The sequence below is a fragment of the Sebastes fasciatus genome, chromosome 11 (assembly GCF_043250625.1).
Source record: "Sebastes fasciatus isolate fSebFas1 chromosome 11, fSebFas1.pri, whole genome shotgun sequence".
Lineage (NCBI taxonomy): Eukaryota > Metazoa > Chordata > Actinopteri > Perciformes > Sebastidae > Sebastes > Sebastes fasciatus.
The window spans coordinates 25490360-25504513 of NC_133805.1; the positions used below are offsets into that span (position 1 = coordinate 25490360).

At 43.9% G+C, this 14154-nt stretch overlaps 1 protein-coding gene across 25 annotated transcripts in view; it reads right to left on the minus strand.

The window, feature by feature from the left end:
• ptprfb (protein tyrosine phosphatase receptor type Fb) overlaps nt 1-14154 on the minus strand; it is a 204827-nt gene that overhangs the window by 36337 nt on the left and 154336 nt on the right. For 14 of the 25 annotated variants that reach the window (XM_074651861.1, XM_074651880.1, XM_074651866.1 and 11 more), the window contains 4 exons: nt 13099-13177; nt 11193-11417; nt 2750-2904; nt 334-348 (listed from right to left, as the gene is read on the minus strand). In XM_074651861.1, the coding sequence (XP_074507962.1) occupies nt 334-348; nt 2750-2904; nt 11193-11417; nt 13099-13177 (474 nt within the window). The remainder of the gene's footprint in view (nt 1-333; nt 349-2749; nt 2905-11192; nt 11418-13098; nt 13178-14154) is intronic. The other 11 variants (XM_074651885.1, XM_074651887.1, XM_074651884.1 and 8 more) reach the window with 1 other exon arrangement.

Consider the following 14154-nt stretch of genomic DNA (forward strand, 5'->3'; position numbering starts at 1 on the left):
CAAACCATGGCAGACAGGACGATCTGAGAAGGAGCACTGGCACTAGATGTGGAACATGCACTGGTACACGGACATGACCTGGGGGCTCCTTTGACCCCAGTTATAAAGGGCTGCGGAGTCAGCTGCTTCTCATGTCTTGTAAAACGGAACAAATCAGATTAAAGACGTTTCCTTTTATTTCTACTTCAGTGGATTTTTTTGTGTGTAATGCCAGAGTTGAGAGGAAGCTGACCCTGCAACCCTCAGGAGCTGATGAATACCACCAATTTCACAACACAAATGAAAGGGGCTAGGGTGGTGGGAGATGACTGATGTAACAGTGACAGTACCCACCTTTCCTGTTTGCTGCTTTCACAGAGGGCAAAAAGAGGAGGGGAAGGGGTGGATTAATAGGTAATTGTTATCCATAAGGACCTATAACCTCTTCACTCAAAGTTTCTTCTAACTCTGTACTATTTTCAGAGAGCTAAATCCAGTTCTTCCAAAAATGTAAACCACATCTTGAGCGTAAAAAGTTCTTAACACTCGCTGCAGACTTTTGAGAATAGCCTCATCATTGTTCGCTGCTTGTATTGGTCTTGGCGAATATGCAGGTAGCAATAACAACCCGAGCAAGAGTGTGATTATTCCTTTGCACATTTACTGCCAGTCCACAGTGAAAAGGGCACACAGCCACCTCCCCACAGTCCCTCCTGTCGATCTGTGTCTACATGGAGAAAGAGCTTCCAGACAGAGGATGTGCTGCTCAGCAGCAGGCTGTCTCAAGGCCTATTATTAACCAGTGCCTTTGTGAGTCTGGCAGAGACGGCAGCCACATAGCAGCCTGCAAGGCTGTGGATGGCAGGTTGGAGAATAGGTACTGTATGATGTGAAATGGAGAATTTGTAATGGAGCCATCAGGAGAAGATAGGGAGGAAGGACTCAATCAGTCAATCAATCACTTCCTATCTAGATGATATTTTCATGGTGTCCAACCCACATAGATAAAAAAACTAGACTTCTGCACCTCCTCATGTCTCTGTTTTCAGGCTTTAAAAAATCTAAAGACTTTGGCCAATCACAGGTCATTTCAGAGAGAGAGCGTTCCTATTGGCTGTTCATTCAACGGCGGCAGCTGTCAATCACTCGTGAACACAGATCAAACGGTCAAACTAGGCAGCGCTGATCAAATATGAATCAATATTCTGTTACTGTAATGCCTATTTCTCGCCTCAAATGTTTTCAGAAACATCTTGTAGTGTACTGTTTAGCCGTAAAATGAGAAAGTTTGCTCCGGCTGGTGGACGCTGCTTGATATTTCCTCGACAGATCTCAACATGGCTGCCGGGTCACAAACTTTCTGCTGCTCAGAGAGGGCAGGCTCCAGCTCGGCTCTTATTGGTTGTTTTCCTCCGGTCTGTGAAATCTTTCAGATGCCATTAGGAGCACCGGAGGACACGGAGGAACATGATTGTTTTCAGATTACCTGTCTCATGCACTACTGTCAGGATATAGTTTAGTAGTTTTTAATCATATTTGCTCCAATTCTACCCACTGCTGCTTTAACATACAAATACTTGTTTATTCCTAACGAGCCTAAAGATGGCTAAGGGCTGCAGCTAATGATTATTTTATAGAGCTGCAACAATTAGTTGATTAACCCATTAGTCGATTTACAGAAAATTAATCAGCAAGGAAGTCATTTTTAAAGGAAAAAATGGCCAAAATGTTACAGTTCCAGGTCCTCACATGTGAGCGTTTGCTGCTTTTCTTGGTCTTTCATTATAGTAAAATAACTATTTCTCGCTTTTTGACAAAACAAGACATTTGATGAAATCACCTTGGGCTCTAGGATATTGTGATGGGCTGTGTTCACTGTTTTATAATGTTTTATACAACAAAACATTATTTAGGAAAATAATTATCAGATTAAACAAAAACAAAAGCAATCGTAGGTTTGTCAACGACTAATCTGTCAATTATTTGTTTGATTAACTGATTAGTCATTATGCATATGAAATAATGAAAAATCCCCATCACTGTTTCCAAGAGCCCAAAGCTGACTGACAGTCCAAAACCCAAAGATATCCAATTTAAAGATATATAAAAAATAGAAAAGCAGCAAATCCTCACAGTTTAGTAGTAGTAGAAGTTTGGCTGTATGTTTATATTTAATAAATAAAACTAATCAACTATTCGTTTCAGCACTAGTAGCATCATTATCCATTTATCTGTTCCTCCCCAGCACCTTGTTGGCCTAAGTGTATCCTCGGCGTGCTGCACTGTGGCAGCTGAAGTGCTTTTAAGAGATATCGACTGAGCTTTTAGTTAAGCCCTCTGTTGCAGCCTTCTGTTTCTTATTTGAAATGACCAATGGTGTTGGCCAAAACACATTTCTCCCTCCTAACTAAGGGTTTTTGACAGCCGAGCTGTGCTTTTCATTAGGGAGGCAATGTCAGCTGCCATTTCAACTGACACTTCACATAGCACTGTTAAAACCGACCAACTGGGCCAAAATCTTTTGGGGAGAAATGCAAATTTTCTGAAAGACAAATCAATCCGCCTTCGTTTCCTTTCCCGTCACCCTGTACATTATGGTAAGGAAATTTAATTTTACAGTTTGGTGTGTGAGCAGCCTGGTGCAAGTGGCAGAAGGGAGCATGACTCATTACCATTCCTGATGCAACCAAAAGAAACCTACAATCACAAGTGTCAATGCAGTTCAACCGCACACAAACACAGAGGAGGATAACTGAGAGCAGCCTCTTACTTCTTAAAGAGCAGGATGGCGATGACGATGCTGATGATGAGGATCACAGCCAGCACTGGGCCCATAACCCATAACATTTCAGGTTGCTCCATCCCCTGGGCCAAACTTGATGTGACCTGAATCGGGTCTGAGTAGGGACTTGCTGAAAACGTCAACTGGAAATGAAAAGAAAAGAGAGAAAGTGCAGGTGCATGAGAGCCAAGTCACTATGCAGGATTTCCCCTTCTTATCTAAATGTAAGGGTTTTTTAGACTTCCTTAAAAGCCCAAAATAATCCACACATCACAGGAAAAGGAAATTGAGAGAATTTGAGAGAACAAGCACGTTATCATGCTGTCAAGGTAAATTAAAAAAATTTTTTAACTGTAGAGGAACCACAGGAAGTCTTGGAGGATATGTACAAAGTTGGTCTAAATCTACATTTGAATATTTTTCTTAACGTTTTTGTTGATTTTCACAAAGGTTATTATTATTACATAAACACCTCCATCACACAGACTCGAGGAAAGCTTTTTGTTTTAAAGGATATGGGTCATACATTTGAGAAGTGGCAAACAATTGGGAGACAATGACAAGTTAACAGGCAGCTCCATATTCTTAAATTACTCATTAAAAAAATTAAATAGCAGACATTTATTACACAGTATTTTCTGTAGCTCATGTTAGAAACACTGAAGCATATAAAAGTATATATAGTGTCAGCTCTGTCTGCCTTGATAAGGAAAAGGAAATCAAAATATCTGACTGCAGATTTCTTGTTTCTGGCACCCTGAGAGCCAAGTTATTTCATGCTAATAATAGGCCACGGTTCAAGGAACCAGCAGAACAAGCCATAAAGCTATCGACCTAACTCAAAAAACACTTTCCCAAAAAACAATAACCATCTCAGCTAATGAAGTGAGGTTTCTATTAAAGCATTGCATCACGTTAGACATGACGACGGAGCAAGTGTGAGACAGGCGAGCGAGAGAGGCAGAGACAGAGGGGCTGGGATGAGTGTGCATGTCCCTCGGCCGCTGAGATAAATGGGGGCACAGGAGAGGACTCATCTCTTCTTCATTAGTGTTCACACCGTGACGGAAGAGGAGGAGGAGGAGGAGGAGGTGACGGTGAGGATACGTTTCCACCTTAGTTGTAAATGAGACATCTCCGTGCTCCCTCGTCTTCAAATGACGGAGAGCAGGAGGAGGGAAGGAGGTGTGTGTGTGTGAGCGTGTGTCTGAGGAGTGGGTGCACGAGGCGACATGGTACGGTGTTTAAAAATGTGTGTGAAAGAGGAGGGAGTCCAACTTCAGGAGAGCAAGGTGACGGATGAGAAAGAGAAAGAGGGAGGAGCGAGGCATCTGTCATTAGAGCTCAGCGTGCCTCCTATTGAACGACGATGGGAGATGCAGGTCCTGGAGAGGAGGGTGTGTGTGTGTGCGGAGGAGCACGGGTGACAGATCGCAGCACTCGAAGGGAATTGGGCTCCCAGCATGCAGCGGGAGTGGCGGGGCGGCAGGCAGCAGTAATCCGGATCATTAGCCGCACAGCAGCCGGCTCTTCGGCACCCAGGCAGATATTAATTGGAAAGATAAGCTGAGATGAGCTCAAAGAGTCCTGCGTTCTGTCATATAGTTCCGTTATCTCTCATACTCTTGGGCAACTGCCGGAAAAAATTTACAGTATGGGTGTGTGAGCGTTACAGCATGTCTCAGCCGTGTACGTGCAAACCAGCGTGCTCTGATATTAGGCACAGGCACAAGATATCTCAAGTAGGAAAGTAAAAAGATTCACTTTTTCATATTACAGCAGTAGTTTACAGCAGCAATGTTTTTCATTTGTCTTTGTCTTCACGCACACACTGATACACACACCAGGCTCATGAGACTGGTTCTCTCCTGTTCTGCGTGCCTTTGGGAGGAACCTATTATCTAAGAACAAAGAGAAACTGCACAGCAGTGGGACATTGCTGATGTGACGACGCCACAAGGCTTCCTGTTCCTTCAGGAGGGCCCAAAAAAGGCTGTAGGATGTGGCCCTGCAGGGAATCCTGGGAAAAAACTTTTCTTTTTTTTCCCCGTAGTGTAACAAATGACTGCAGCTGTGCTTTTAGTTGAAGGATAAGGGAGGAAGAGCGAGAGGAGAGGAGAGGGACAGACAAAAAGAGAGGGCTTTTTGTCTGTTGGTCACGGCAAAGTACTGGGATCATCCATTTGAATGGCCCTAATATCTGATAAAAGCTCAGTCACGCAGCTCCTAATGCCTCGCAGAGTGCTATCACAATGGAGCAGTGAAGGAATGTGTGAGCCTGAGAGTGAGTGAGTCAGAGAAAGTGAGAGACATAAAAGTAAGTATATGTGCATGTGAATCTCTTACCATTCTGAATCAGTGTGTATGTGGGTGTGTGTGTGTATGTGAGAGGTAGGGTCGGCTCCATGCAAAATACCAATGCATATAATATTCCGGTAGCAGGCTTTTTCCTTTTTAACCTCCACTGACACCGACACATTGGTCAATTGAAATACCTCAACTGTGGCTAATTAACCTCGATTACATAAGAAATTTGCATTAAAGCCAAAGCACAGACTGTATATAAGAAGTAGACGTAGTCACCGTGGCAACACCTATTGGTTTGTGGACTGCTGTTTTGAAGCCTCGAGTTCGGCATTTTGGTTGTTGCCATCTTTGTTCTTTGCAACCAGAAGTGACACGAGAGGGTGGAGCTAAGCACAACCGGACGCTGAATAAGACATTTTTAGGCGACTTAACTTCCATGAACTTTAAACACACTGAAATTGTTAAACTTCAATGACAAAAACACGGACAACTCCCAGACCGGACAACGCCGTGGTAGCGACCTGTCAATCACAATCACAAGCCACGCCCTAAAGCATCCCCTGCTTTATGGTCTATTTGACTCTAAATGGGACCATCATTTACTAAATGAACATCATGCTGTATTGAAGAAGACTTGAAACTAGCGATTGAGACCATAAACTCATGTTTACAATGTTTACTGAGGTAATAAATCAAGTGAGAAGTAGGCTCATTTTCTCATAGACTTCTATACAATCAGACTTCTTTTTGCAACCAGAGGAGTCGCCCTCTGCTGGATATTAGAAAGAATGCAGGTTAAGGCACTTCTGCATTGTCTTCATTTTTCAGACCTGGAGGTTGTCTACTGGTCAGTACTCAGCTGAAGATTGGTAGAAATAAAAAGGCCTCTCAAGTCAATCTTATCTCAGTTTAGATGACATTTAGGATTTGTGGACACTAGGTATATACTGTGTATATATACATATATACAAATAAATTTAATTAAAAGGTGGGATGTCCTGTCCTCCGACTCCTCGTAGCTAAAATTGAACACCCAGAAGCATTGATAGCAAGCTAGCTAGCCAGTGACAAGAGAGAGGGCTGTTAATATTTTAGCTTGTTCATCTCAAGTAGTAGTAGTACTGGTACATTCTAGTCAAAGAAGTCAATCAAATTTACAGTTATAGTTAAGATTTCTTAAATTAAGATAAGATAGGAGGTCTGAGATAGGATGGGACACAGCCATGAGTTTAGGATTGCTTCTGTAATAGGAATAGAGGATTTATCCTATCTTTGAAACTTAAATTAAGATAGGACAAGCAATTAGGATATTTTTTCTGCAATGAGGCCCCTGATCTCATTTTCAGGTTGTTTCAGGTTGACAAGTTGTGAACGGAAATCAAGCTGCTGGCACTCAAAACTGAAGTACCGTCACATCTCATTTGATCTTTTTAGTTATTCATAACTGAAGTTGCTTTAAAATGTTGACAGACAAACCTAAATAGATTTCATAAGGGAATCAAATTCAGAGAGCGGAGAAGATATTGGATTCAGATTTGACAAAATTCTATCAAATGTCATCCCTACTGAGAAGAGACACAGGAGAGTATATGACTTTGTTTGTTAACACTGCAGATGAGTATTATTACTGTACTGTAGATACTGTACATACAGCTGTAAGCATTACGAGTGAATGAATGTATTTGCTTGTGCTGGTCCGTGTGTGCATCCGTCAGTGAGAGAAGGAGAAAGTGTTTGAAAGACTCTAAACAAATGTGTGTAAGCGTGTGTGTGTGCATACATGAGTTTTTCTGAGCCTTTTCACAAGATCTTCTGGGCCTCAACGAGTGTGTGTGTGTGTGTTTGTCTAGGTAGCAACCGCTGAGAGAGTGTGTGTGTGATTGTAAGTGTTTGTTTGAGACAGTAAGAGAACAAGAGAGAGAGAGAGAGAGAGAGAGAGAGAGAGAGAGTGAGAGTGGGTGATGAGAGATGGCAGAGAGCAAGGAGACAGAGAGACTGAGGCAGAGGTGTTATGGTAGTAGCAGTATATCGAGTCAGCTATCTGGCCCGTGGGCTGCACAGCCTCCCCAGTCAGCCGCTGCTCCGCCATCCCCTGAGCGCAGAATCCGCTACGCGCAGCACACAGACATTTGTTTCAACTCGCCGTTGACCCCGCTAGCGCCGTGTCTCTCCAAAAGTGGCTTAAATGAGCCGCAGGGTTGTGCGCCAGACAAACAAACAAACATGCAAAGACGGCCATTATGTATCTGCCGCTCTCTCTGCCTCCTCAGGGAGGCTGAGGAGCCCACACGCTCCTCATTGTTGCAAGACACAGGGAAAGACAGCAAGAGGGAGGCAAGAGAAAGAAACAAAAAAATGGAGGTACAAAAAAGTGAGAGGGAAAGCTGATAGCATGTGTGAGTATGCCTTTATCTACAAGGAACAGAAATGTGGCTGCGGGGTCTAGCCTACCCTCTACGATAACCCTTCTCCTTCGTACTGTAGTTCTCCCTTCATACTTTTATTTCCCTCAACACCCATTTTTCCCTCACATGCACTCTTTTCCAATCAGCACCAGAAACCACACTTTTTCCCTCTCTAGCTGTCTGAATACCAAACATCCAGATATCTACAGGGATCGCTAGAGGGAGACGCCTCTAGGAGCCTATATGTTACCTATATTTCTACAACCCTTGTTGAAAAGTTAGGCTTGAATATGCTTATACTCTCTGCCAGGAAAAAAACATCTTGTTTTCACAATTCTTCCTTGATATTGTTTGTCAAAGCCTGTTAAATTTAGAAAGAAGCCAGTCTTCCATGTTAAGGGTTTAGAGCCCATAGCAGCAACAGAATTAGAGCTACAAAGCCAATTCTTGTTGAGAGTGAGCAGAATATAAACGCCTGGATAACAGTGCAAACAGAAAACTGTGGTAAACACATTCGAACACTCCATTCTCTCTACGCCATAAGCTCACCTCTCCCTTATCAAAAGAAAAGCACACATTAGCACAACATCCTCCTCTTCCGCCAGTTCACTCTCTCTCATTCAAGCTTCACAGGCTGGACGGGACACAAGACAAAAATGTTCCTCTTTTCCTCTCTCCAACACCACCCCTCCTCTCTGTCTCACATCACACAATATTTCATGCTACCTCCCTCCCTCACTCTCTTCTCGCATTAAATGATACTGTTTATACACACCCAGCATCTATCATCCCATTTCACACTTCCCCCGGCTTGTTTATCTGCCTTGGGTGCTGGGGAGACATGAAGGCACACTCTCTTCTTCTTTCTCTCTCTCATCCCCCTTTGCCTTCCTTCCTTCTCTTCTTCCCTCCAACCACTGCTGGCTGCTCGTGGCCATTGATATACGAGGGCTTATTAAGCCCTGGCGGTCCCGTTTGATCTACGCTCAGGGAGTTTGGGTGGTGGCGAGGAAGTGTAGTAAAGACACAAGTCATTTACTTCAGTACTTGTTGTCTTATTCTCCTGGGTCTGGTGAAGATCCAGCTCGAGGCGGCTTCTGCCAACTGCTCGAACTCGCTGCACGCTTTACCTTCTGTAGCCGTTTGTGGTTGGTAATAAACGTTTGCAAGTGCCGCGTTGGGGGTGACAAAAACAAACACCGCTGTGGTGTCTGAGCTTCCCAAAGAGTGCGGTTGGGGGATTTGTGCGGCGATCAATGACAGCCTGCCTGTAGTCACCACCTCAGAATTCAGTATGTTTTCATGCACACAAGAAACCAGGTTACTGGGAGAAATGTGGAAATCAAGGTGTTCACATGCACTGCAGTAATCTTGTTAGTGTAAATCCCGTGTTTACTATATGCAGCAGGTCAGTTATTGGATTTCCTTCCTATCCCCTACTGTATTTTTGAACCAAGGATGGTACATTTTGATTGAATTTGGGCCACAATATTATGCTCCTGCACAAAGAGGTTTTTTTTCCTTTCTATGTGCTTCGGATTTTTTACAATAAGTCTACTGTTCAGCTGTGGAAGTCAACTCATTCAGACTTCTTTTTTCAGTCTCAGCGTTAGTCTGAGTTTGGATATAATTATTTTGAGTACAACACAAGGATGCACTCCAACGAGTAACGATCTTTCCTTTAATCCCTCTCAGACACCTTCTCTGTCTAAACTAAGTCTTTGTCATGCACATGCCCACATGTAAAAACTAGGGCTGTCAAAGTTAATGGTTTCTTTAACGCATTAACGCAACTTGCAATTTTTAGGTTGTAGCGGGCTCAGTTTTAAAGCTAGAGTGAAGATACTGGCATCATATGAAACTATAAAACCCAAGGAATCCATTGGTACCAACCATGTCATACTAGCTTGTCGAAGGAGGTTAAATAACGCTCCAAACTTGCGCAACATTTTGGCAAGGAAAAACTGGCAGTTCTCTGGGTACCCACAAGTCTCCCCTTTACAGACATGCCCACTTTATGATAATCACATGCAGTTTGGGCCAAGTCATAGTCAAGTCAGCACACTGACACACTGACAGCTGTTGTTGCCTGTTGGGCTGCAGTTTGTCATGTTATGATTTGAGCATATTTTTTATGCTAAATGCAGTACCTGTGAGGGTTTCTGGACAATATTTGTCATTGTTTTGTGTTGTTAATTGATTTCCAATAATAAATATATACATACATTTGCATAAAGCAAGCATATTTGCCCACTCCCATGTTGATAAGAGTATTAAATACTTGGCAAAGCTCTCTTTAAGGTACATTTTGAACAGATAAAAAATATGTGATTAATCAGGATTAAATATTTCAATGGATTGACAGCCCTAATAAAAACCCTGTTGGAGTTCATACTTGGTCAATAAAACCTTCACCCCAGTTATGGAAATCAGGGTTTCTCATTTGCATGAAGTTTAAGAAATATGATGACTGCAGAAAGGCGTCAATAACCAGGTCACTGAAGTGAAGGTAAGCACATTGATTGACTCATCCTGTGAGTGAAGCCTGATTAATCCAAGCGATTTAGTCTGAAGGTGGGAGGGTGCAACACAGTTTAAGGAGGGGGAGTACACAGAAAAAGACAAATCTTGAACGCCGCACTGATCCAACCTGGTGTGTCTGGCAGGTGCAGTGAGAGTGTTGTGCAGCGATGGGGTTTAAGCATCTCCTTTGAAGTCAAGTGTATCATGGCTGCCCACTACAGCCTCCTTCGCACCTCCCTCCCCTTCTCAGAGCGAAGGAGTGGGGGATTGTTGGGGGGGGTTTGGGGGCTTTAGGGACATTTAAAGCAGCATTTCAAGGGAATCAGGCCTGCTTTACAGACTCCCTAGGCCATGTGACCAGGCCCTCGTCTCCCTCTTAACTCCAGCCACACTAATCAATCTCCTCTGCTCTCTTCACGGTCGAGAAGGATGGGGAGAGGGAGAGAGATGCAGAGAGGCAGAGAGTGCGCAGAAGAAAAAGAGCTGAGAGGGGAGAGAGAAGAGAAAGGAATAGGTGAAAAGTCTGGGATTTGGTTTCGGACATGAAGCGATCGCTCTCTCTCCCTCTGTGGTTGCCCAGGGCCCAGCTACTGAATATGCATGTCCCGGGTAGTGGAGGAGCCCAGAGCAATCGCAGACTCTCATCCTTCCTGCAGTGACGTTTACTCCAGACCATCCCATGGAGAGCTGGGCCTCCGTGTTGGTGCTGTTTGACGAGTGCACGGGGCCTCCACTTAAAGAGCCAAGAGCCTTGTATAAGCAGTGTAAAGAGACGTGCGTGGGGCCCTGCTGGCTGCCGAAATGGCAAAGCTGGATCTCTGATGTCATTGTGGACTGATAAGGGAGTTATCAGGACAAGCTGCAATGACTTTTAAAGGCGGCCGTATTAAAGGGTAAGTGGTAATAAAACAACAACAATTTGGCTTGCCGCTGCCATTCTGGAAACGCTTGAGGGGCAGCGTGTTTAGAGTGAGAGGATGGGTGATAAACAAAAATAGTTTGTCCGTGAAACTAAAAGGTGACACATGTACAAATATATAGAACGGGCTCAGGTAAATTCATTTTTTAATCTAACAAATACAGGAGAGACCTTTACTCAGAAAAAAAACTACTATGAGTTATGCTGTCGAGAATGATTGTCTGTCCTAAATCAGTGTATGGAAGTTTTAATGAATGTGTACGTGTGCGTCTCTTACATAATTAGCAGTGCTGTCGGTCCCTTCGTTTTGGAGCACGGCCAGGACAAAGCATTGGTACTCCTGCGGACTGGTCAGCGGCTTGTTGTAGAAGCCGTTGTACGTCTTCTCATCACCCACGGTGAAGGAGTTTGTCAGTGAGTCCAACTTGGCAGCAATGTAAGGCTTGGAGGAATCCAGGTGACGGCGGCGCCTCAGGGCGGGGCCTTCACTCGACTTGAGCAGCTGGGGAAAACATAGAGGGCAAACGTTAAGGTCGTGTTTGGCTAAACTTTTCCATTATCCCTATTTAAACTTTTAAAATAAATTAGCACAGAGACTAAATTTACTGCATCATACAGTAACACGGAGGTCAAAGGCTCAATCCTCTCGACAATCAATGGGGCTTTGGGCAAGAAAAGCTTTGTGGGTTGTGTGTAGGCTTGCCACTGTAGTCGTTGTTATCACTGTTACCGGTGTTCCGCCCCCACTGTCATTTTGCATTTTTTTTAATAGAAATAAAACCCATTTCGTTAATGTTTGCGTATCAGTGCCAACGTTCATCAAATAAAAAATTATAATTTGTAAAATACTAAGCGTGTTATCAATACATAATCGGACAATGGATTCTACAATTATAAACTTAAAGTGAAAGTGTCTGAGGCTGAGTATCAGCACGGGTAGCAGGAGTCAGATTTCACCCCATTGTCACGGTATTATACTATTGAAGAGAGAGTTGACGGACAAGACGATGGCGGAGGATTTGGTGTCAAAGGGAAAAGCAAAAAGCAAAAGCGCCTATTTGGCAATATTTCAGAATTAAACCCAATGCTATAAGAGAATCATAACGTTAATGAGGCAATCGCGGTGTGGAGGACACAGCCGGTGTTTATTAACTGGTGGGAAGTTTTCCTCACCGTGACGATGAACTAATTTATATGCATTAAACAACTTCCATCAACTCCTCTCAAAATCCCCCCCAAAAAACAAACCTTCTGCATTCACACCATAAGTCCGGGTCTGGTTCTTACTATGCCTCCTACGAGATAATGAATCCACACAGCTGAAATGCCCTTTGCTCAGTGATATAACTTTGCAAACAATGCAGCCAAGTTACAAAGTGAGCAATTAGCGCTTGCTCCAGCACACAATCCCAGCATGACTGCCAGCCTGCTTAATAAATGAGCAGGGGCATACAGCACTGCGGCATTGTGTTTTCAGCAGCATTTTGTTTTCTGTCAGTGACGTCTCATGTGCTGCTCCAGATGTAGCTTTATTAAATCATTATGTCTAAGGGAGGAGACAATGGCCTGCTCAATGTTTAATGACTCAGGGAGTCCCATCCCTCTCCCACTGCTGGTCTCTTCTGCCATTTCTTCAGGGAGCTTGAACAATAGCGATCCAAACCAACGAGCCTCGCCGTTTACTTAAAAATGATGCTATTAATATTCAGGCACGTCATTTAGCTTCAATTCTCTTGTGGACAAGGAAGACCTTTATTCAATAATAAAGCAGCCATAAATCTTTATTCTCATTTGAATACCTTGTGTAAAACTTTGTTTGGAGTTGCCAAACCCTGACAATAAAGACTATAAAGACAAATGTGGAGGAGGTAGAGCAGTAATTTGTAATTACTGTTTGCTTAACATTTACATCAATGGCTTTATAAGATTAAGATGACTCTGTATGCACTTGGATTCAGCAGATGGGTACTGTGTGTAGACCTGGCGTCCAATCAGGATATTCCCCACCTGCCCGAATGACTCATTGTTTAAAATCTCTGCCCTGCCGCCCCCCCCCTCCCTGAGCCCAGGAGGGTAGAGCTAATTAGCTACAACCAGTGACTTCCTACCCAGTTGGAACGGGAGATGCTATTGGCGACCCCTGACCTGGCACATTAGCATATCAGCCACCGGCTGGCACTCACCTCGTCCAGGTCCATCTCGTCTGGATTTTTCCACCGGCGCGTTGACTGCGACACCGGCACCACCACGATGTAGTACCACCTGCCAAGAAAAATAAAGCCTGTGTTAAGGCAGACTGACTGAAGCACATACACGCTGAGATCAAAGTGAAGCCGAGCGCATTAATAACACAGTCAAAACATTTAGTAAGACATACTTTCACTGTGAGGCTTGCTGGGCGGAATTCAAAACTTGAGTGGTACACAAGCGGGTCCTAACCAAGGTCGAACACCAGCAGATTGGCACTGCATTCCCCAATTAATGGCTAATCACTAAGAACATCTGCCATGTAGACTGGAACAAACACTATCCCAGTGAGAGGAGCCTTCAGCTAATAGAGATCCCAATAGGATTCTTTAGGTTAATAGGACCAGCTATGTGACTACTCGTGTGTGTGTTCTTTTACTGCTTATTATAAAGACCAAAAATAGAAGAAGAAAGACATCAGAAAGACGTTCAGGAGTTTAGGGTCAAACTAAGGAGTAAGGTAATGAATGAAGGAACGTGCTTGCGAGTACAAACATCTGTGTCTGCAGTTATTGATGTGCTTTCGTGTTCTCCCCGAGTCTGTCTTCTCCCAGCTCAAAGTTTTTCCCCCTCTGTGGCATTCAACCACTTGTAAAATCAGCTGCTGCTGACAGCGAAAGCAGCTGCTTCTCTCCCTTCTCTCCAGGCCTCGACTCTGTGATTCAACAGTCAGTCAAGTCTGGGAGTGGGGGAAGACATGTATAACAAGACTCCTCAACCCCCTTCTCTCACCTACACACACACACAGACCGCTACTCTGCCATCCCCAGTCACGTGCTCTCTTTGCCCGTCAATCTGAGCTGGAGCTCGGCCAGCCCTGAGAGCCCTGTAATCTTTTTACCAATCAACCCTATGCACTCCCCTACTCAGATGTGTCTGGAAGTGTGTGTCTGAAGAAAAAGGCTTTACTCGCCAGGGTCAGGCACAATTCTGCTCTTTACAATTTGAGTCAAAAGATAATACAGCTCCACCTGATGTTAAAAGCCTCGATC